At 40.8% G+C, this 24,102-nt stretch overlaps 1 protein-coding gene across 4 annotated transcripts in view; it reads right to left on the reverse strand.

Moving 5' to 3' along the window:
* The window catches only part of STK4 (serine/threonine kinase 4), an 86,440-nt gene that overhangs the window by 22,690 nt on the left and 39,648 nt on the right, over positions 1-24,102 (reverse strand). For all 4 annotated transcript variants that reach the window (XM_034640972.1, XM_002917372.4, XM_034640973.1 and 1 more), the window contains one exon: positions 13,749-13,906. In XM_034640972.1, coding sequence (XP_034496863.1) covers positions 13,749-13,906 — 158 coding nt within the window. The remainder of the gene's footprint in view (positions 1-13,748; positions 13,907-24,102) is intronic.

Here is a 24,102-nt window from a genome sequence, read left to right on the forward strand (position 1 = left end):
GAGAGGACGGCAGATTTCCTGACTTCATGTGAAACACCACTCCCTGAAGATTCTTTCGACTCCAAAAGAGACACATCAAACGGAGAAGAGATTAGCAGTTGCCAAGAGTTAGGAAATGCAGCGTGGACGGTGTGCCTCTCGAAGCCCACGGGAGTGCTCCCTGTGGTGATGGACGTGTGCTTTATCTTGATGGATCAATGTCAATATCCTGGTTGCAGCTGTGCACTATAATTTTGTGAGACGTTACCAGGGCAGAAACTGGGTAAAGAGTACAGAAGACCTGTACATATTATTTCTTATAACTGTATGTGAACCTACAATTATCTCAAAATTTGAAAAGTTTAGTTACAAAAAGGAATATAAATAAGATTTTTAAAAAGATACATCCATGCCTGAAGGCTACAAAATCCTAGAATAGTATTTAATGTGTATAGGATTTTCCTAAATAAAGAGCAATGGAGAGGACTGGTGGATCTGTAAAGGGGATCTAAGTTCGCCCCTCTCCTCCAGCAGCTGGCCACCTTCTGCTCCTACATCATGTGCAATATGCAAACCAGTATTTAAAGAGGAGCGCTTGCAGGTGTGAGCTCCCAGGTACGGCTCTCTGTGTCTCTCTGGTCTCTCTGTGAGTCTCTCTTTTTCTCTGATCCTCTCTCTCTTTCAGACACACACACACACACTCGAGCTATTTTATGTTAACAACAGCAGCATCAGAATTAAAACCGTTTTGAGAAAGAACATCAGTGTGGGAACGTTCTAGGTGTTACAGCTTCCCGGCAGGCACAGCAGGGAAGCAATCTGATCAGAGAACACGCAAAAGGTCTGTTTGAATCAGTGTGTTTGATATTTAAACCCTGTGACTACTGAAGTCACAACAGAATTAGGCAAATCTTAGGTATGAAATAAACACTTCAAAGCAAACAAGGAAGTGGGAGCGGGTAGGGCAGGGCCCGCAACAAAACCATAAAGTAAGCTGGGGCCTGGCCCCCACCCGTTTTGGGCAGCCCACACCATTACCTTTAACTCTTGCCCTGGCAGTTCATCTCTCCCATCTAAGTATTACACGTCTGAGTAAGATTTACTGAATGCCCGCTGTGTGTCAGGTACTCTGCAAAGCCCTTTAAAAGCATTTTCTAATTTAATCTTCTCAATAACCCAGACGTAAATAGGATTAGTATCTTCCTTGTAGGGTAAGTGACTTGCCTAGGGTTCCGTATCCCATGAACAGTGAAGTCAGCACTGAACCCAGGTCTACCTGGCTCTAGGTCAGGATGTTACACTGCCTCCTACGGTCACTTTGCTCATTTGGTCTCGGGGCATCCGAAGCACCTCCCTGCGTTTTAAAAGGAAACCACCTGTGGAGGCTGAGCATCTTTTGTAGGTTTCACAGAGGCTTTCTCTTCCAGGCTTAAATAACCCCCGTGACAGGTGTGCATTATCTCCATTTTAAAGATTACCAAACAAAGACTGAGAGAGTTTGAGGACCCTTAAAAGACTTTCAATCTCACCTTTATTTAGCAGATGAAGAAACAAGAGCCCCAGAAAGATTAGGTGGCTCGCTTAAGGACACAAAGCCAGTTTCTGTCCGAGCTCAGATCTGACTCTCAATGCATGGCTCCCTTTAACTACATCTAAGCTGTTGCTCTGAAAGGAACCAACATATAAATAATAGAGGAGGACTGCCAGGCACTTTGCTAAATGCCTTTCATGCCTGATCCAACTCTAATCTAGGGGATTCCCAACACTGCAGCTCCTATCAGTGTTTTCTACCCACCTTACCGAGGAAGCAGCAAAAAATTTCAATTGCACATCAACCCAATTTATAAGCTAATTAACATGTTCCTATACACACAAATGAATGGATGTTGCAAAAAAATATATATATGAAAAGATTTGGAAAGCTTTTCAAATAACACACCACGGTTTCAAACAAAATAATCAAAGAACACCCTGAGAGCACCTGTGTGCCAGGCTAGTGCTGGGCACGTCAGAGAAAGAAAATGTGGAGCCTCTGAATTAGACAAATGCTCACCACCAGTGCAAACACAACACTTCTCACATAAGTTGTGTTATGCTGAGAAAGATAATGGTCTTGTCATCAGAAAATCTGGATTTAAAAAACCTAGCGCCATCACTTAATGACCTAGAGTCTCTGAGCCTCACTGTCAAGTGCGTGGGAATAAAATCAACTGTGTGAGGATTCTGTGAGAGGCAAAGGGGGGAAACATTTACCGGGACTGACTACACAACATGCCTTCATTAACTGCCACAATCATTTTCTCCTTAAATTCTACAACTTTAAGAAAGCAAGTAGCCCTGCCAACAAAATTTAAAGTATGACAAAACAGGAGGTATTAGTCAACGGGCACAAAGCTTCAGGTAGACAAGATGACTGTCGACTGTCCTAGTGATCTGCTTGACCGCATCGTGCCCGCAGTTAGCAACTCTGTATGGTACACCTACACATTTGCCAAGAAGGCAGACCTTATGTTACGTATTCTTATCACAAGAGCAAAAATAATAAAGAGAGTGGGAGGAAAAGAAAGACGAGGTGATGAGCAACCAACACGAAGATGACTAGGAATATTCAATATCTACCACTAAGGTAAGAAAAGTAAATTACAGAAAAGCTCAAATTGAAGAGATGACAGAGTCTGAGAGAGGAGAAAGTGGGGACTAGGTGCCTGAATGAGACCGACAGGCTCAATGCGACAGAGATAGGACCCTCGGAGAGAATATCGAATGTTTGCCAGGAGTAAGACTCCTTCACAATAGACACCTTTGTTTTCACAGAGGTTATATTTGGTCAAACTGAAAGTGTTCTGAAAATAATAATGCCTTTTTGGTTAGCATGGCATTTCCTGAACAACAGCATAATTACTGCATAACCCATAGTTACAAAGTAAATAGCAACAGTAGAAGGCAAAAATTGTTCCAACAACCAACAAGAACTATTTACATAAATAATGAAATGCAAAGCTTGTCAATCTGCAGGACGTTCTGAATAAGCATGAAAAAAACCACTTGAGTCGACTGTAAATACTCCTCTAATATCACAAAATTCCCAGTAATACACACTAAAGCTGAAACCATTCTTCCTCGTCACTGTAGTCCCCATCACACATTATCTGAAAGATGATTCTTTTACTGCTTTGTAGCTTTAACCAAGTACCTAGTATGTGCCTGGAGCCCACGGTTTGTCTTGTTTTGTTCTTTTCAGGTAAGAAAGCACCCAAGGATTAACAGAGACAGGAAGCAACCTGGGGATTTGGGTTCTCCGCCTCACTCTGGCATCAAGTAGGAGAGCTGCCTTTTAATGTCTCTGGACTTCAGATCCTCAAACTATGAAAGGCAGAAGAAACCTCACCTTGCCTCCTTCACAGGAGCACTGTAAGCATCACCAAACTATGTACCCTTAACTATATTAAATGCTATATTGACCTAATGTGATGATAACATTACCGTCATCAGCAAACACAATCATATCACAAGTCTGGGCTTCTCCTGTGTTCGGATTATTTGTTACTGCTCAAAGATAGACATAGATACAGATAGATAGATAGATACATTTTTTTAATAAAGTAAAAAGTGAATACCGATAAGTGTACTTATTAAGTATTATTAAGTATACTTAACATAATGTGAACCCAAAACAAACATAAAGTCTTATAATTCTCTGCTAGAATTCTATCATACTTCTAAAAATAAACTTGATTCAAATGACTCCAAACTACATTCCGTTTAATCCTTCCTCTAACCCAGGGGGAAAAGCAGGACAGGTGGTATTACACTTTTTACAGACCACCAATCTGAAAACTCAACAGAGGAGTGATCCATCCCCGGTCCCGGCTGAGGCCAGGGCCATTCGCCCATCTTCTGGAACGAGTGAACGTTCACTCTCCTCGCTTCCCACAACGCCCAACTTTCGGGACGATGAATATTTCATCACGCATGGGACGCCGCCGCCGCCTCTCGGGACGGCGAGGGAGCTCCACACAGGAGGCCCCCTGCGCGGGAAGTCGGAGGGGGGCGTCTATTGGCAGCAAGCGTGTGCTGCATCAGAAACGGTGTGAGCGACACGATCTGGAAATTGCCAGTGTGCTAACAATTTAGGAGACGAGGGTGGGTACAGAGAAAAACCGCACGGACTAGAGATATAAGGGAAAGCACGCACGCGGGAAGCTCTGAACGCGAGAGCCCTGCCCGCTGTGGGTGAGCCATTTCCAACGGGGCACGGGGCAGCCTTACGTCAGTCTCTTTGGGGACACGCTCTCTTGGGGAATCCATGTCTGGTTTTAAAATGAAAGTCCGTGTGGAATCACTAGGGAGAGGGGTTGCCTGAAGTCTAGTCCTCCGACATTGTTTCGGGAAGGGGGCGGGGCAGGAGGAGGAAGCTAACGTCCGACAAGCGCCTTCTGCGGGAGGTAGTTTGCACGCACTACCGCACTTAACTCTCAGAGACACACGAAATCCCCCCGACCTGACCTGCGCTAGCAACACCTCACGTGGCAGATGAGGAAACGGAGGCACGGACAGGAAGAGACACGAGCCCAAAACTACAGCCAGTGAGTGCCGCCGTCGGGACCGGAACCGTGAAGGTCGCCCGCGGTGACGTTCAGTACCCGGCAGACTGCCTCGACCCAGCGGTCACCGAGGTACCGGCACACACCGGCATCGCAGGTGTTCTCACAAACGGACCCCACTGCAACCCCTAAGACCTTCTACACAGCTGTGAATTAGACCATTTTCCTGCCTAAGAACTGGGATGTACAGAATGACCAGAAAGCCCAAGGAGCTGTGGCTTTCTCAGGAGCACGTCGATGAACGACTACCGGCCGTGCCTCCTGTGTGAGTCCTCTTCTCCAGACTTCTCCCTCCCGACACTGTCACCTCACGACCTCAAGCACAACAGCGTCGACCCCCAACAGTAAGGTGAAGAAAGGAAAAGAGATACGCCCTCCACTCAGCGTCACTGCTGCCGGGAGTAAACATGTCATCAAAGACAAAAGCTGCTGCATTCTGTCCTGTTTCCGGTGAGTGGTGGAGCACAGGGATTTGTAAGTAAATGTGCTCCTGTCCGGAGAGGGAATGAGGTAAGGAATATATCTCAGGGAACCAGAAAATTCCACATCATGTTTTTTCCTCTAAAGGCACGAGGCTACATGAGCAAATAGTACTTTCAGAATCCTAAAAGAGATCTTTTCTTGAGATGGGGGTGAGAAAATCGGCATAAATCTCCTTGTCTTCGCAACACGGCATGTCCCAGGAATACAGATGACTGAAGCGTCAAGAGTCCACGTGAGAGCAAGATGGGAGAAGAAGCTGAGAAGGAAGACTGGAAAAGTATCTCTGAAGCTCAAAGGAAGAAGAGTGAACAGAGATACGTCTAGGTGAACGAGAGCACAATTCCAAGCCATGGCTGAGGCGTCAGCAATAAGAAAAATAATTTACATTCACCTCAGCTGAAAACTTCAAGCTCTTGCTTTCTAGACTAGCAACTAATTTACATTAAAAATATTTTTTAGTCTTTGGAACATTCTAACTGATGAAGAATAAATAATACTAAACCTTTTCTTTTTCTTTTCTGACTTCAAATTTTTAGCAAAATTAAAGGAACTAAACCAAACCTGGCTTCGGTTGTAATGAGATTAATACTTCAGAAATTTCAGGTTCTGACTACAGCAATTAGGAAATCCAGTCCTCCAGGAACCTCTTCACCTGTTAATACCAATCCAGGAACATTCTGATACCTCTGGCATCTAACAGTGTTTGCCAGGAGACTGATACCTCACCTTCTGTTATACAGGTGTTATGACTACATTAGTGTCTAATTAGTTTATTTAAACAGCACCAGACTATGGCAGAGAGATACCTCTGAATAAATCTACTTGTTACTAATAAAACAGAAAGCAAGAAACAATATTAACTACAAAAAGAAAAAAGCTATAAAGGCTTGAAGTATGTAACTTGCTTCTCAAAACTGAACGGCTAAAACACAAGCCTTACAAAAGTGACAATTAGAGAAAGCTTAATTCTCTGTTTACGAATAGGTTTATGAAGTGATCAACTTTAAAATTACTACAAACAACTTAAATGTCTGTCAACAGAGGACTGGCTGAATAAGCTACGGTTCACCCGCACAACAGAATATAAGCATCAGAAAAAAAGGAATGAGGACTATCTCTATACAATGCTATGGAGTAATTTCTAGGTCATATGGTTAAGTGAAAACAGAAAGGTAGATGGAAGTGTGTAAACTGCTTATTTAAGAATGGGAGTACAAATATACATGTATTTGTAAACAGATATAATCAAAATATAAAAACAAAAAAGGGAAAAAACAGTAGAGGGCTTAGGAATGGAAGCTAAGTCAAATTCTGTTTTGCAGATTTACCTTTGGAACTGAATAGTTTATATACTTATAAACTGAAGAAATAAAAAGCAATATCTAAAAATAGAAAACAAAACAACAAATCTATCTGCATATTGTGTCTGTGACATAACAACATAGAAATTATTGTAAGCGACTTTAACAGAGTGATTTTGACTGCATCTCAGCTGGGATATGGCCTAAGGACTAACAGAACTGCAGTACAAATATTAAACTGTTTTCAGTAATTACTGTTGGTGGAAGTGTTGGTATTGTGATTCTGAGGATGGCATGTGTATTGTGGGACATAAAGCAGATGAACAGTTACACTGTTGCTGCTGGGAAGTGAGACTTTAGCAACTTTAGCATGAAGGAATGAATTACAGATGTAGGATCAGTGTGGTCATAAGTATAAGCCCTGTGGTATTGAACCTGTACTAGAAACAGCATAAGAACTCATGAGTTTGTAATAAACATACTTTCTGGTTTTATCCACTGAGAAGGCCTAGAAAAAAATGACCTAACTGCAATGAACATACCTTGTACCCAGACTATGGTCTCTAAATACCATTTCCCACTAAAAGGAAGCAAAAAGTTCCCTCAAAAAATGGCCGTTTCCAAGAACTAAACAAAACAAACAAACAAAAGAGTAGAATGGTGGTTGCCAGGGGCTGGGGGTTTGGGGAGAAGGAAAGATGTTGGTCAAGGGTAAAAACTTCTAGTAATAAGATGAATAAATTCTGGTGATCTAATGTATGGCATGGTGACTATAATTAACAATATTGTATCACATACTTGAAAGATGTTAAGGGAACAGATCTTAAAACCTATCAATACACACACACCACAAAGGTAATTACATGTGGGTATAAAAGTATTAACTAACCTGACTGTGGTAATCATTTCACAATATATACATATATTAAATCATCACGCTGTACACCTTCAACTTACATATGTTCTCTGCTAATAACATTTCAGTAAAGCTTTAAAAATGTGGCTATTTCCAGGTTTGGAGCAGGAAATGTACAACATGAGCCTGGGACATCTCGTCACACTAGAAAGAAAGGAAGCCATGAGAAAAACTACCGGGGAGTATATATATATACATCGCTAAGCCAGATTTTTTTAAAAGAAAAGAACAAACTACTGGGATCACATCAAGATGGAAGAATTTGAACATAAAAAAAAAAAATAACTTCAAGGCTTGAAACACCAAATATTTTAAATCCATATCATTATTTTTCCCATATAAATTATAGCTGAGATTATATAATTAATGAAGCACTTCACTACAGAAATATTTCAGTTGGCAAATGGCAAAGGAATGATCAAATGTCACCACTTTGCAGCCCCGGATGAAATACTGCACCCAGGCAATGGCCCTCAGTGGCTGATACAAGAGAAGCAGCGAGACGAGCCTGTACCCAGGTATTCTGAACCTCCTGACGGAAGTACACATGCCACCCATGAAATTTCCTGGCCAAAAGGAACTGATTTTAGTCTGAGCAATCCAAGAGCAGCCTGCAGACCCCTGGGAAGCCCTACACACCCTCTTAAGGAACCTGTGAGATCCAACTCTTTTCATACCAATAGAGAGACATTATTTGCCTTTTCTACCGTGTTGGCATTTGCACTGACGATACCAAAGCAACAGTGAGTAAAACTGCCAGCCGCTCAGTGTGCATCACGCGGCCCCAGATGGCACCAGTAGCCACCACATCCCTCGTGACCACAGGCTGCAGGTAAAAATCCAACCAACCACCAGCCAAGCAAAGAGCAATTCCCTGAAGAATGTCCTTGAGAAAGGAGTAAAAAGTATTAATTTTCTTTAAGTTCAACCTTTGAGTATATGTCTTTTTAATATTATCTGTGATGAAATGGGAAGCTTGCATAAAGCACTTCTGCTGTGCACGGAGACAGGACGGTGGTCTCGAAGCAAAGTACTTGTGAAATAAGCGATGATCTAAACCAGCTGCTTCTATCGTGGAACACCATGTTTACTAGAAAGAATGACAAACTGGTTATTCCGATTTGGGCGCTTGGAAGCCCCTTTCTCAAAAATGAGCAAAGTGAGGCTTGTCACCTCAGGGGAAACAACAGAGTGTTTGTTGCCAATGATAAAATTCAAACTTTTAGACATTAGGTTCTATCCTCCCAGTGGAGGCCAGGAAATTTGACGATGTGCACTATGCACTAATCTTTGAAAACTCATTTCAAAACAAATGGGCCATAAATTCAGACAAAATGCTTGGGGAGTCCTTTTGTTTCTATAAAATGGCAGATAAAGTTTCAAGTTCCCAGAAAACATCAAGATACATTAATTTAAACATGAGTAAATAAAGCATCTCTCCTACCATATAGATCATGATTTTAAATTACAAATAAAATAGTAGTAATTCCCAGCTCCCACCAAATGTCTAATATCTCAAGTGTATAAACAAAAGCAAAAAGCCCAACTTCTTAAACAACAAGAAATCAACTATGTCCTGACAGCTTCATAAAGCTTCTTTGTAAAAACCCACAGAAATCTCTACTTCACAATCACATTTGGAGCTCTGATCAAGGATAGAAGGGTTAAGATAAAGTTTCATGAAATCATAGGCTGTTGTCATCCTCCCGGGGAAACCTCAGGGCTAAAATTTATCCCTCCCTACCACAAAGAACCATCTGAATGGCTTTAACTACCCAGGGAATCCAGACAATGAATCTTGTTCAGGTTCTGTTACTTTTATCAAATTAATTTTGAACTGGCAGTTCGATGGTTTTATATCCTAATGGGTCCATTATCACACAACTTCAGAGAGGTATTAGCTTAGCTCTTTGGGCTGTATTAGGAATCTATTTTTAATTTCTCTGATACACTCAGGAAAAAATCTAAAAGAGTACTAAATACTTCCCAAAAAAGAAGGGCGCAGTGGGCATGATTTACTTCATCAAAGAGCTGGCCTTCAGTCCCACGCCTCTCTGCTCACACACCCACATCCTTTGGGCCCGAAATACAATCTCTCAGTGCTTCCTGGCTTCCTGGCATCCCACATTCCTCCAGGCCTCCACACACACACGCTGCCCTGTCTCTGTCTAGAAGGCCCTTTCTCTGCTCTAGCTCAAGAATTCCTACTGTCTTTCAAAAAACACTTCAAATAAGACTTCCCGATGCCTTCCCTGGGGTTCCTGCTGGGGTTCTTGCTCCCTCTTCTGGGCTCCTACAGCAATTTTTATATGCACTTTATAAACAGAACTGACCACAGTAGCCTAGAGAAGATGGTTCAGAGGATGGACTCTGGGGCCAAACTGCTTTGGTTCAAATCCCTGCTGTGCCACTTCCTATCTGTACAACTGTAGTCCATTACTTACTCCTTCGAACCTCAGTTTGCTTATCTGTAAAATGGCAGCAATGTTACCTGCCTCCTGGGATGGTTATAAGGACTGACCTAATACACATCAAGGACTTAGTCCAATGCCTGGTACATCATAAGTTCTCAATAAATGTAAGCTATTACTAGCACAGTGTATCAAAGTTATTTAATTATCTGTCTTTTCTGCTCCACTAGCAACTCTCTCAGGGTAGGTATTTGTTGAAATTAATTCAGAGACTGGGTCAGTGTTTCACCAAAAATAGTGTGCTAACTTAAAGCCAGGCAACTGCTAGGTGTTAGGAATACAAAGATGAGTTAAATTAAGTCCTGGCTGTCAAGGTTCTTGCAATCTTGCCTATTCACACAAAATAGACAGAGAGGACTTCAATGAATAGAGACTGAGTTCACGTGGGGGCCCACTACTATCAATTCTATTGACAGAATGATTCATAAGAAATCTGGACATAACTTCATTTGAATAAATAGGAAACTTACTCTGAAAGCTAATATACCAAGAGCTAATAAATCAATAATACTTGCAAAGTTATTAAGACTGAAAAGTACTAGACTAGCTAACTCTGCAGAAGCTCTGCCTAACTCTATTTAGACCAAAATTAAGAAAACCGATGTGGAATTTTTTAAACACCTCATTGTGTTTTTTAAAAAATTTTAAGCAAGTAATACATTCCCGTTGTAAAAACTGAAGTTCTCCTCAAAGTAATGACTCATCAAATAATTTCATATGCTGTGTTTTATCTCTGCAGTCGCATATGCACACATATACAGAAATATGTAGCGTGTTTTGTGGTTATCAGAAAATTTACACAAATGGTATCACAGTTTGCATTACTTTGCATTTTATTATTACACAGATTCCTATATATACACGGGTATGTTTCTTGACACTGTTCTCTACACACTAATCTGTGTTCTAGTCTTGTGCCAATTACCATGATGCTTTCATTGCTGTGGTTTTGTACGTTTTGACATCTGGTGGTGTACGTCCAACCTCATTGTTCTTGTTCAAAACATCTTGGATACTTTACATTTCCACATAGGAAGTAACGATGGCACAATGTCTTGACACCTAGGTATCTATGTTTTCAAGTGTAGGGATGTCAAATCATAAATAATAATATTCTCTACGGCTCTAACATTCCCGTCTTTAATAACACTCTTTCTGCTTTGCTCTCAAAGTATTTTGGGACCTTCCCCCTTTTCAACTTGATCGACTCTGCCAAATGTCAGGTCCTTTCCAAGAACCAACATTTAGTTTTACTAATCGACTTTGTTGTTTGCTTCCTAATTCACTAAATTCTGCGTTTATCTTTATCCTATTTTGTCTTAGTTACAATCTTTCTTGTATTCTAAAAAGAAAATCATTTAAGGCTATAAATCTCCCTCTGAGTATCATTTTTGCTGCATCCCATAGGTTTAATTTACAGAGATCTGAATTCTGTAGGGTACTTGTAATTCATTTCTAAATAGTTTACAATTTCTATTTTATCTTGAAAACAAATACTTGAAGATGTACGCTTACATTTCCAAGTGGAACAAAGTGGTTTTAGCTACTTAATTGTTAATTTCTACTTTTCTTATGCTACAGTCAGTGAATGTGACCTGTGTGATTTCTGTATGAGATTTCTTTCTCAACACTTTAAAACAGATTTTGTGAATATTCCATATAGGTTTTAAAAGTGTCATGGATACTTGAAAAGTGTTCCTATCTTCTGTTTTATCAGTCTTGTTAATTGTGATAACTCTTGGTTTTTTTATCTAACTGAAATGTCCATTTTTGAGAGAACACTAAGCATTCCTCTACGACTGCCGTTTTCTCTTTGCTGCTTGTATTTCTAGCAATTTGGGAGAAGTCCACATGCTTACAAAAGTTCACAACTTAGGTCTTCAGGCCAAGTACACCTTCCAGCAATATAAAATGTATCTTTCACATGTGAGAGTCCTTTGTCTTGGATTCAGTTTTATCTGATATTAATATTGTTTCACCCACTTCCTTTTAGGGAGGATTTTGCCCAGTGGGTCTTTTTCCATTCTTCCATTTTAAACTTTTCAGTGATACTTTATTTTAGTTATATGTCTTACAAACAAGATTTAGCTGGATTTTGACTATTATTTTGATCTCAAGGTGATTTTTTAATGTTTTATTTATTTGAGAGAGAGAAAGCGAGCATCAACAGGGGAGAGGGGTAAAGGGAGACGGAGAAGCAGACTCCCCACTGAGCAGGGAGCCCAATGTGGGGCTCAATCCCAGGACCCTGGGATCACAACCTGAGCCGGAGGCAGATGCTTAACCAACTGAGCCACCCAAGGGCCCCTCAAGGGGATTTTACTGTGCTTACACATACTGTGATCACCAAAGCATTTACATTTGGGCTGCTGTCCATTGGGTCACTCTGCTCCAGCCAGGATGGGCTTCATTCTCTTCTGACACAAGCCCACCACGTCCTGCTTCAGGACCTTTGCAGGTGTTGACCCTCTTCATTCAGGTCTTAGCTGAACGTCCCCTCGCTCTGCAAGGCATACTATTTCATACTATCTCTTTTCTGTGGCTTTTTTTTCTTTAAACAGCCATTATTACCTGAGCAGATAGACTAGCTGACCTAATGTCTGTTCCCCTCAGCACTGTGAGCTCCAGGGCAGGGCGGCCTCATCTATTGCATTGACCCCCCTGGCATTAGACTGAAAGATTACAGTGTGTTTCTGGAGGATTCATGAGCCAAACTGGATTTAAGTTTACAGCCTTTCACGGCTTTATGACCAGCAAAGTGGGAGCGTCCGAATTCTCCTAGCAGCAACATCTGCAATGCAATTTGAGGATTCTGAAGCTTTCTGTCACAATGATGACATCTGATACCCAGAAGTTATTTCACCTTGCCTAGATACTCACTGAACTGAGAAAATCTGTCCTTACGAATATGCCGAAGACAAATATGTGGGCAACAGAGAGCAGCAAAAATGATTCAAATCTCACGCATTGATTAATAACTGAGTGAATGACCAGCTGACAGCAACAGGTGATGCTGAACAAGTAAACGAATGCACACGTGATAAAGCAAATGCGAAGCGGGGCTCTATCGTGGCTTCAGTGACTCATCAGCTAACTAGCCTCAGGTGAGTTATTCTGGTCCTCAGTACGAACTGTGGCATTCCTGCTACTGTACAACAGCAGACATTATGTTATGGAAGAAGGATGTCATTACCTTGAGGCCAGTGAGTAGGAGAATGGAAAGTCAGGCCTAGAAAGGCCTCCCAGAATCCAGTTATGACGCCCAATCTGAGTTCTTTTATAAACAACAACAGAACCATGACAGAATTTAGGAGTGTGAAAGTTAAAAATCCCTAAAGAGAACATTCTTTTCCAAAAATATTCAGAAAAGAAATGCAGACTCCTTAGCTTACTTTTCCCCCCAATTTTTTATTGACTCTACTCATTAAATCTCTGTGAACATTAACAAGTGTCTGTGGTTAAGGGAGAATGTTCCACTGCAGAGGAAGGAAAAACACACCCAGTTTTTCATAAGAAACTTTGGAACAATTTAATATTCAACCTCAGGCAAAATTCAGAGTAATCTTCTCAGAGAGCCTAAAATTAGGATAATGGTTAGCAAAACAGCAAAGACGCTATAAACCAGCATGAACCGCCCTCCAGTCTAACTCCTAAAGTCACGATCCCAAATAAACGACAAAAGACAGTGTCCCCTCATTCGATGAGTATTTCTTTTACCCTTAACAACTCCAAGCTCGACAAAAAGAAGAATGGCAAGTGAATCAAGGATTTTTAAAGCAAAGAAGATGCCACTCATCAGGAGCCCCAGAACTGCTCAAACGTCAGTCAAAACGTCGTCTCAAACTCACGAGGCCCTCAGCCCGGAAGCAGCTGCCAGCATGGCCAGGGGCTTGCACTGCACAAGAAAATGCGCTGGCACTTTTGGTGAAGTGACAGAAGTGGGTGTGCGATGTGGCAAATAACCGCTCCAGCAGACACGACAGCTGCTACTTACAAACTCATAGTCTCCATCCTGCGGCACTTTCCAGTCTGAGGAGTTCCTCAGGGGACCAGGTACACTCTGGCCGAAGCTGTTGATCTGATTTTCCTTTTCTTTTTGTTCAAAGTATTCAAGGAAAGATGGTTTGGCAGGCTGCATGGTCTCATCCCTTCCTGAAAACCAAGAACAATAAAAGGTGAAAAACAGTATCTTCGATTTCAGAGACATTTAATAAATATGTCCATCTCCAGATGGGCTTCAGCCTCTGTGTCAGTGGCTTTTCTTTAGATAAGGACTCCTACGAGAATCTAGTGAAAACCACAGGAAAATGCACAAATGCTCACTCCAAATGCTTCTCGTGGAATTTCAGGGGCTTTATGGGCCCCCTAAAATACATGCAAATATTTCCCCAGGGCTCCCTTTTTCTGGGTGGAGAGATTTGGGTGAGGTAACAACTCTGAGTAAGCTGCAAATAGTACTTTGTGGGTCTCCTATAGCAAAAAGTTCCCACGGTATTTAGACTGAAAATAGAGAAGCAAGCAAAGATATTTACTTATTGTCTATGTATACAACATTTTCTATAGCTAATGGAGTAGGCAAGGGGGATAATACAGTAGGGTGACTTCCCTTTGATAATCTCATGATCTGATTGGACTAACAGGAAAAATATGCATAAAAATGCAAATATAAGTAAATCATATTCCATCCACTCCAGGAAATACCATGTAACGTTTAAAACCCTATTTACAAATGGCTTACAATTAGGCTAGAAGTTGAAGATAGAATACAGTATAGTATAGAGATTATAATCTCAACTGTGTAAAATCATATACATAGGGAAAAAAAAGAGTGGAGGAAAATATACCAAAATGTTAACAGGATTTGTCTCTCATAGTAGATCTCAAGTTCTCACTTGAGATCTTGCAAGCCAGGGTGGCAGGGAAGACTGGCAGGGGGTGCTTATCCCTGAGCAAAGAATCAGTAGTTATTAGCAGCAGTTGGCAAACGGAGCAGAATACAGCAGTTATTGGTTGGTAACTGGTGGCGAAAACAATAATTTTACCTGGCACACCTTAACACCCCAGCTAGCTGAACATACCTACTTCACAGAAGTTCTGATTAGTATTCTAATACTGGGAAGTATGGAAGTTTTTTCCAGTGCTTTCCATGAACACGTGGGTTTATACTGCCCTTTTCCCCAGTAATCAGGAAAAAAGAGCAGAAGGTGCAGAGCCCTAAGAAGTGGGTGGAGAGGGGTCTAGAAGATAAAGACCAGGACGAGTGTCTCTCCAGACATCCTTGTTCCATGCACTCTTATCTCCCGACGTCTGCCTGGTCCAGCTTCAAGCCGGCACCCTGACTGCCTCTCAGACGTTTGTCATCTCACTTTGACCACCGCCAAGTTCAAGAGCAGCCAATCCCAGATTTGCCCACTTCCAGATGCTTCCAAAAGCCTACTTCACTGTTGCCTCCTCACTTGTTAGTGATGAAACAGAGTGTTTACTAAGACCAGTCAATGAGTATGTGCTGAATGTGTATTGTTTTGTTCGTTCTAGGTGCAATATTAAGAGCTTTTCACACTTCATTTTTAAGTTAAATTTAAGGTATTATTTTACAATCTAGTTCTGAAGGAACTACACCAAAATAAAACTTGTCCAAGTGGAGGTGTTTTGGATTTGCTGACAAGTCCTTTTGTTCAGTCCCCTCCTCTGGGCCCAGAAACAACCCGGCAGCAAGCCTATATACAGTCCTACACATACAGCAAGAGTATTTAGCGAGCCTTCTGGAAGCATACAACGGCGACAGTAGACAGCGCTCTTTCATAAGGAATCTCCCGCTGGACAGGCCAACTGGCCAAACAGAACAGAAAGTCCTGAAACAAAACAGAGAGCCCAAATGGCTTTCTAAACAGCTAGTTAGTTACTTAGAAAAAGACTGAATTGGATCCACACCTTGCACTTTAAACCAGGAAAACTCCACATGGGTAAGAGCTCTGATTCTAAGAACAGTAACCATAAATACCATAAGAGAACTTGTGTGGATGCACTCGAAACCTGGGTGTGGTTTCTGACTATGACAGAAACCCAGATGCAATGAAAAATGGATAAATAAAAGCCTTTTGTGTGAAGAAAACACCATACATTTTTAAAAATTAAGTAAGCACACATATAAGCCAAGACAAAAGACAAATGGCGAACTGGACGAAAATATTTGCAACCAGTACCATAAATGTTTTTAAAGAAAATAAATTTTTTAAACAATTTTCTTTAAAAAAATTTAAGAGTTCCTGGTATTAGGCAGATAAGTGCCCACACACACACACACACACACACACACACACGTGCGCACGCATGCACACACACAAAATTCCTGAAATCTACCAAAAGAAGACCAAAAAAAGGTAGAAAGATGGGCTAAAGACCTGAAAAGATAGTACAGTTGACCCCTGAACAAAGCAGGGGTTAGGGCATCGACCCCCATGCAGTTGAAATTCACGTATACCTTCTAACTCCCCCAAAATTTAACTATTAATAGCCTACTGTTGACTGAAGCCTGATAACATAAACAGTCGATGAACACACATTTTGTATGTTGTATTATATACTGTATTCTTATAATAAAGGAAGCTAGAGAAAAGAAAAAATTAAGAAAATCATAAGGAAAAGAAAATACACTTACAGTACTATACTGTATTTATCGAAAAAATCTGCTTATAAGTGGACCCGCAGAGTTCAAACCCGTGTTGTTCGACTGTATACACGCAAAGGTATCCGATTAGTCCTTAAACATGAAAAAAAAAATGCTTGGGTTCACACACAGTAAGAGAAACTCAAACCAAAACTATTGAGAGATGGGATTTCTTACATTTCAAAAGGGCAGAAATTCAAAAGGTTGACCACACCCTACCTGTTGGTAAGGCTGTGGGGACATGGGCACACTCATCCTTCGCTGAACTGGCGTGCAAAACAGTACAAGCTCTACAAAGGGGATCTGGCAGGAGCTGAATATCAAAGTATGAAACGGGAAGGTACAAAAGAATCCAGGTGTGTGGTATTTGAACTGGAGGTATGAACATGAGCTCATAATTTAAAAAAGAAAATTCCAAGCGTCTTTCATTAAAAAGCCTTAAAGCAATAACGCCCCATTATCAATGAGCACACCTGGTGCTCAGAAGTTGGTTTACAAATACTATCCCCCACTCAAAGGAACTAAGGCTTCTTAAGGGAAATAGCTGACTTCAAGACTGGGGCAGGAAAAGTACAAAGTGGGCCTGGAACATCTTTTATGCCATCAAAAGCAAGCAAGTACTCAAAAACTAATGGGTATATATCAATAGGAAACAGGAGCCACCCTGAGGGGCTCCCACTGGTAAATTCTGGGACACTTTCCGCACCAAAAAGATCTCACCGAATAAAAAGAATCTATGAGCTCGGAGTAATAATCGAACAGTGAAGGGGTTTGGGAGAGAAGGGTATTGTCAGGAGATTATACCACTTGACAACTGTATTATCAGAACAAAAGAGAATAGTCTCTTTTTAAAGAAATACACACAGATTATCTCCTTTCTTAGAAAATACACGATGTGTGAAAGCAAGCTGCACATACTACACACCAACCTCTCATTACTTCTGTCACTTCATATTTATTTATCCATTCATCTTTATATATGCGGAGAAATGCCTGAATTGAGTTCATCAATAAAAATGGCGACTCTGGATAGAAATAACAGGTAATTTAAAATATGTTCTCCTGTGGAATTGTTACAAAAACCACAAAGACATTATTTTCTTAAAGCATCACATCCAACAATAAAAATCGTACAACTGGGATTCTATATTTCTATGATGTTTCATTTGTTCCTTTCAGTTGCAATACAGGCGGATCTTAGAAATTCAAGTCTCTAAACCAGGGATGAGACATTAAAGATAACCTTTCTGTGGCCAAATTCTAAACCAAATCATAAAAAACAAAGGAATGTTTGTTAAGCCAGAGTATAATCATTTGTCTAACTTCTAAAACTGTTTAGATGAGGAAACGAAACACCTGCTTCCTTTATATTTGAGTTTTTTCTTTTATTTCATGACAACAGCCCTTCCGAGGTCACTTGAAACTTTCTAATATTTTTGAAGGTAAATCACCAACTATTATTTGTCTCTTTCAATAGCTAAGGGTCGGAAGTAAGAAACTATCTAAAACATCTTTGCTTTCATCTTTTGATATTAATACCAGGGACTTGATTAGAGCTGATATTTATTAGAGACCAAAGCTCCAAAAACTAGACAGAATTTTGTAAAAAGAGAGTTTTGATCTAATCACACATTCAAATATGAGCTGGAAGTAAAATTCACACATGTATACAAAGTGTCATTAGAGTCAAATGATTAAATGCTCTCATGTAACAGATTACAAAAAAGCTAAAGTTCATTTTGGAAACAACACTAAAAAATCCCTATCCCACGGTTCTAAGATCTAGATTTTGGTCTGACTATAAGATCCTGGGAAAACCATTGGTTCCGACCTACAAAAAGAGGCCACTGGACCATTACTTCCTATGTCCCTTTGCAGCTCTGAAAATTTCATAATTCTGTGAATTGGCAGTAGCTTATGAAAACATATTTATGCTCAGTTACCAATAACCACTGAAAAACGGTTCTTACCTCCAGAGGGATCATGACACTTGATAACCTCTAATCTAAACTATGCCACAGGGGCACCTGGTGGCTCAGTCCATTGAGCATCTGACTCTTAGCTTCAGCTCAGGTCATGATCTCAGGGTCCTGGGCTCAAGCCCCGCGTCGAGCCCCACGTTGGGCTTCTGTACTCAGCACAGAGTCTGCTTGTCCCTCTCCCTCTACTCCTCCCCTTGCTTACACGTGCTCTCTTTCTTTCGAATAAGTAAAAAAAACCTTTAATAAATAAATAAAATATGCCACAACTGAGATGTGTATGGGCATAAACCAAAGACCAGACCAAAGCAAAACAGTTAGGACTTAACAAAATACTTGTGACAAGACTATCTCTGACTCTTTGAGTTTTGTTGTTGTTGTTAGTGGGGTTATTTTAGAAGGAGTGAAGGAGCAGGGAAGTCTTTCTTAAAACAGATGGAAGAGGTGACCACATTTTTCTTGGCTCAAATTGTAATAAAGATATCACCTAGAGATGCTGGTCATAAAAATGTTTTATATAACTAAAGCTGAAGACATGAATGAATCCACTGGTAGGAGAAGCCAACTCAACTGGCAAGAATCAGCAAGCATTAAAAAAAAAAAAAGGTCTATTTGTGATTCCTGTGTTTAGTGATTCCAGAAATTAACTGCCTATATCACAATATTCTTTCTTTATGTGTTAGAGTGCTTCTTGGATTAAGTTTATACAGAGCAGTAAGTGCTCCTGCTGTGACCAACATTTTCTTAGAAACACTGTAATTAAGTTATAGCACCTGTTCTCACTCTGATTTTATAGACTAAGAATTCTCAATAACCATAACTGCATTAGTGTAATGATTAACATCTCAGATAAAATGTTTGCAAAAAATGGCCATGATCGGGGCGCCAGGGTGGCTCAGTCGTTGGGCGACTGCCTTCGGCTCAGGGCGTGATCCCAGAGTCCTGGGATCAAGCCCCACATCAGGCTCCTGCGCTGGGAGCCTGCTTCTTCCCCTCCCACTCCCCTTGCTTGTGTTCCCTCTCTCGCTGGCTGTCTCTCTCTCTGTCAAATAAATAAATAAAATCTTTAAAAAAAAAAATGGCCATGATCGTTTCTGCCCAGTATCCTTGGTATCCTTGCCCATTATTAGCGCCCTCCCACAAGGACTCTGCGCTTGGCCATGGAACTCACTTTGGCCACTGAAACAACAGCAAAAACCCTGTAAGCAGGGACTTGAGAAGTGCTTGCCCATCCTACTGCCATGTAAATAAACCTGAGTGAGACTGACGGATGGCAAAAAACCATGTAGCGTGAGGCCCCAGTCAACAGACTATCCTAGTTGAGGTCGTCATGCATCAGCCAACACCGGCCGCCATCACGGCAGCTGACACTAAGCTTGGGAAGGCAGCTACGTTCATCACTATACCACCAGTGCTGCATAGTAAGACCACTAGGTTTGAAGTGGTTTGTTATGAAGTAGAAACTAACTGAGATGGTTAGTTTCTCTCTCTCCAACCCCCACCACACACACCACTCTGCATCTATAAAGAATTCTGTTCTTTGAGAACTCAAGTTCAAAGTCAACTACGGTTTACTGAATACTTTCTAAGTTTCAGGCTTTTTACTAGGAATTTCCGCATGATGCTCCCATCCAAACTTCATGAACACCATATAAATGAAGGACTGAGGGAGGAGGACCTGCACTTATTAGGCACCCAAGTACTAGACGATGCACCACATCACTTAACCCTCAAATCTTTAGAGATTTGTGTTATTATTTCTACCTTATAGATGAGAAATCTGCCTAAGATTATGTAGCTAGTTACCAACAAGGACAGGACGTGAACACTGATCATCAGATTTTAGGTTTGGTGAGCTGCATCTCATACTGCAAATTCTCTGAAATCAAAATGAAAACTCCTGACATGTCAGAACTGCCACTAAGTTGAGTGTAGAAAGAGTGGGGGAATGGAATTTTCCCAGGAACCTTATCTTCGAACTTTTCTTTTGGCACTCCTGGGCTAGATGATCAAGTGTGCTGGACAACAGCCTGTCCGTATTGAAAAGCATGAGAGAATCAGTCCAAGGTGATTAAAGGCAATGCTATCCCCAGGGCTTTGGCTGGCTGGTGGGCTTTTTGTTTCCATGTGAGCTAGGGTATTTTTTCAGATGTATCCCAGGAAATGAAGACGTTCAGCTAAATGATAAGGCCAGAAACCTGAAGCCATAGGGAGAATGGACTAAGCAGAAAAGTCAAACTTTCCAAACAGCCATCTCTTGCTCTGAGTCTTTTATCTAGTACAGGAAATGCATGAATTCCTATACTATGACTAACCCATTTTTCTTTGCAAGCAGCATACAGCAAGCTCAATGGACAATCTGTCTAAGCTCACAGGCCAGGGATGAAGTCATAAGCAACTGTATCCTATATTCACTTTTCTTTGAAAAATGCTATATAAAAACAGAAGGACCCAACAACCCAATGTCCATCAGCTGAAGAATGGAAAAATAAAATATGGTAATAGCCACACAATGGAATATTATTCCACAATGAAAAGGAATGAAGTACTCACACGTACTACAACATGGGTGAACCCTGAAAGTATTACGCTAAGTGAAAAGAGCCAGAAAGTAGATTAGGAGTCGCCTAGGCCTGGGGGGTGAGTGGGTGGGATGGCAAGTCACTGCTAACAGATACGGAGTTTCTTCTGGTGGCGACCAGAATTCTCTAAAATTAGAGTGTCGGCAGAACAGGGTATTATCCGCACAATGGAATTATTGAACCACAAAAAGGAATGAAGTCCTAACAGATGCCACAACATGGATAAACCCTGAAAACATTAAGTGGAAGAAGCTAAACACAAAGGCCACATTTTGATTCCAGAATAGGCAAACCCACAGAGACAGAAAGCAGACGAGTGGTTGCCTGGGGAGAGGGGGGCGGGTAACAAGAAGTGACTGCTAATAGGACTATGGGTTTTTGGGGGGCATGAAGAAAATGCCTGGAATTCAACAGTGGCTATGACCATACAACCCTGTTAATACACTAAAACCCCACAGAACTGTATTACTTTAAAATGGTGAATTTTATGACAGGTGAATTATAGCTCTCTTTTTTGTGAATTATATCTCAATTTAAAAATACACTTTTAAAAATTAGATTGTGGTGATGCAGGATGCCTGCGTGGCTCAGTCAGTTAAGTGGCTGCCTTCGGCTCAAGTCATGATCCCAGAGTCCTGGGATCGAGTCCCGCATTGGGCTTCTTGCTCAGTGGGGAGCCTGCTTCTCCCTCTGCCTGTTCTGCCTGCCGCTCCCCCTACTTGTGCTCTCTCTGACAAATAAATAAAATGTAAAAATAAAAAAAGTTAAAAAAAAAAAAAGACTGTGGTGATGGTTGTACAACTCTGTAAACATACTAAAATCCACTGAACTGTATACTTTAAATGAGTCAATTATATGGTATGTGAGTTATAGATCAATAACTCAATTTTTAAAAAAGAAGAACCTCTTTCCTCTACAATCTACTTTGGTTTCTGGATTCATACGAGTTATGACACAATGCTAGGGTAGTCATAACTGGGAAAGAGCCTGACCAAAGACTGAAGCCCGTCTTTTCCTTCGGAATGACCACTTCCTAGACGTACAACTTTATGTCCTTTCATGTTTATGTTCATTTTTATAAGACTGTCACTAAGTAAGCCATAATGGTCACTACTCTGTCCTCAATTTCCACAGTAAGAACTCTTTTCTACCTTAATTTTGTTTAAAATTAGAGAAGTAGGCAGGGCCTATATTTTCTTCTGTTTCATATATGAATATTTGGAAGAAAAAACTTGAATAATCCCTCACACGTTTTCTTCTGGCTTGGAATAACATGCCTTATCAGAGGGTTGTTTGTTTTGATTTTTAATCTAACCTTTATTAGACTTTGTTTTTTGTGTGGTTTTTGTTTTTGTTACGGGGCACCCAAGTGCTTTCCACATAATAACTCATTTCATTACACAAGTTATTATCCAAGTTTCTATGTCTGGTCATAAATATTCCTTTGAATGTTCTTTGAAACCACTAAGAACTGCTGGAATCACAAGTTATAGGATTCCCTGGAGGCCAACTAGAATAACTCTCCAGTTAACCAACTTTGGCAACTGCCTCTATGTAAATCGACGTGACATCTGGGCAGTGGTACTTACTTCTTTAAGTCTGGTGAGCACCCGCATATCTATTCAAACAGATCTAAATCCAAATTTCAAGGCTTACTAACTAGAGCAATGGAGGTAGCACATCTAAAAAGATATAGAAGGTCGACAATTGAAAACGATCCATACCTTGGTTATTGCAAACATTTCCTAATTGGTCTTTCCTTTTCTGGCCTTTTCAAACTCCACATCATCCCACTGACTCTCCTAAAAAACCACCATGTTCTACCACTTTTCTGATCAAAATGTCTTTATATTACCCTATGACCGAAAGAATCAAGTTGAAACTTAGTATGGCATTCAAGGTCCTTCGATACCCAGTCAAAACCCACTTCAGCCAAACTGAATATTCAATATATACGTTTATGTTTCTGACTTTGCACCTACTAAAATAGCCTCCCCCTGGCTTTCTGCACATCCAATCCTTGCCTTCTTTCTCACAAAACCTTTAATACTTGTCTGTACCACTGACCCAGCACTTGGTCTAATGTTATATTACCTTCATATGTAGAGATCCTATATTCTCAACTAAGTTATATCAACGTCAAACAGCACTATGTGCAGCATCCACGGTAATGTCCCAGACATATAAGGAATTACAAAGAACAGTTACAGTACAAAGGCACTCTGTAAATATTAGGTAACGGTAGTGACAAATGTCACCTTAAACCCATAAATTCCTGGTCAGCAGCCAATGCCTCATTTGGTTTTTGTACACTACACAGTAATGACACAAGTGACTACCTAATCAATACTTTTTGGTTGGTGTTAGATATTTACTATTAACAAATACTGATTCCAACTAGATATTTTTTACAGCATAGACACTTAAGGGAATAGCCTACTTTCTCTATGTAGAGCCATTTAAGTTGATCAAAATGTATCTCCATTCCTTTGCTGAACCAGAGTACGCAGGTCAGAACAGCTCAGAGCACCAGACAAATACATTCCCCTCACCAGTCACGACTGATTTATCTGCCTCTGAGGCATCAGAGCCAAAGCGTATCTTCTAGGACTCATTCTCCCTGTTCTTCATCACTTTCGTGCTACCGCTCTCCCTTGGAAAATACAGTCCCCCCACGGCTATTCTTGGCTCTCCTTCTACCAATTTAACTACAATGCAGCACCTTATCTTCCCAAAAATATAGGCCTTGAGCCCTTCACCCAAGTCACACTGAGATCTGGTACTTTCATATCCTAATATGTGGTCTGGCAGGGTGTTTCGAATGAATTTTCAGGCACCACGTGTCTGTGCTTTTTGGCTCATCCCAGAAAATCAAGAATGTTAATGGTTTCCAAACATAAAATTGAGCCCAACATCTGGACACAATTAGAAAAACTGCACAAACAATTAGGATTTAGTTTCCACTCTGGCAGGATGACCTTGAATTATTTGTGCAATTGTGAGATAAGCCTAAGGACCAAAAGCCTGCTCTTCTACTGTAAATCCCACCCCAGCAGAAAGCTTCTGATAAACGCAGCGAACCACAGCGATTATCTTTAGGGAAGAGAAAAAAATCCATTC

The sequence above is a fragment of the Ailuropoda melanoleuca genome, chromosome 13 (genome assembly GCF_002007445.2).
Source record: "Ailuropoda melanoleuca isolate Jingjing chromosome 13, ASM200744v2, whole genome shotgun sequence".
Lineage (NCBI taxonomy): Eukaryota > Metazoa > Chordata > Mammalia > Carnivora > Ursidae > Ailuropoda > Ailuropoda melanoleuca.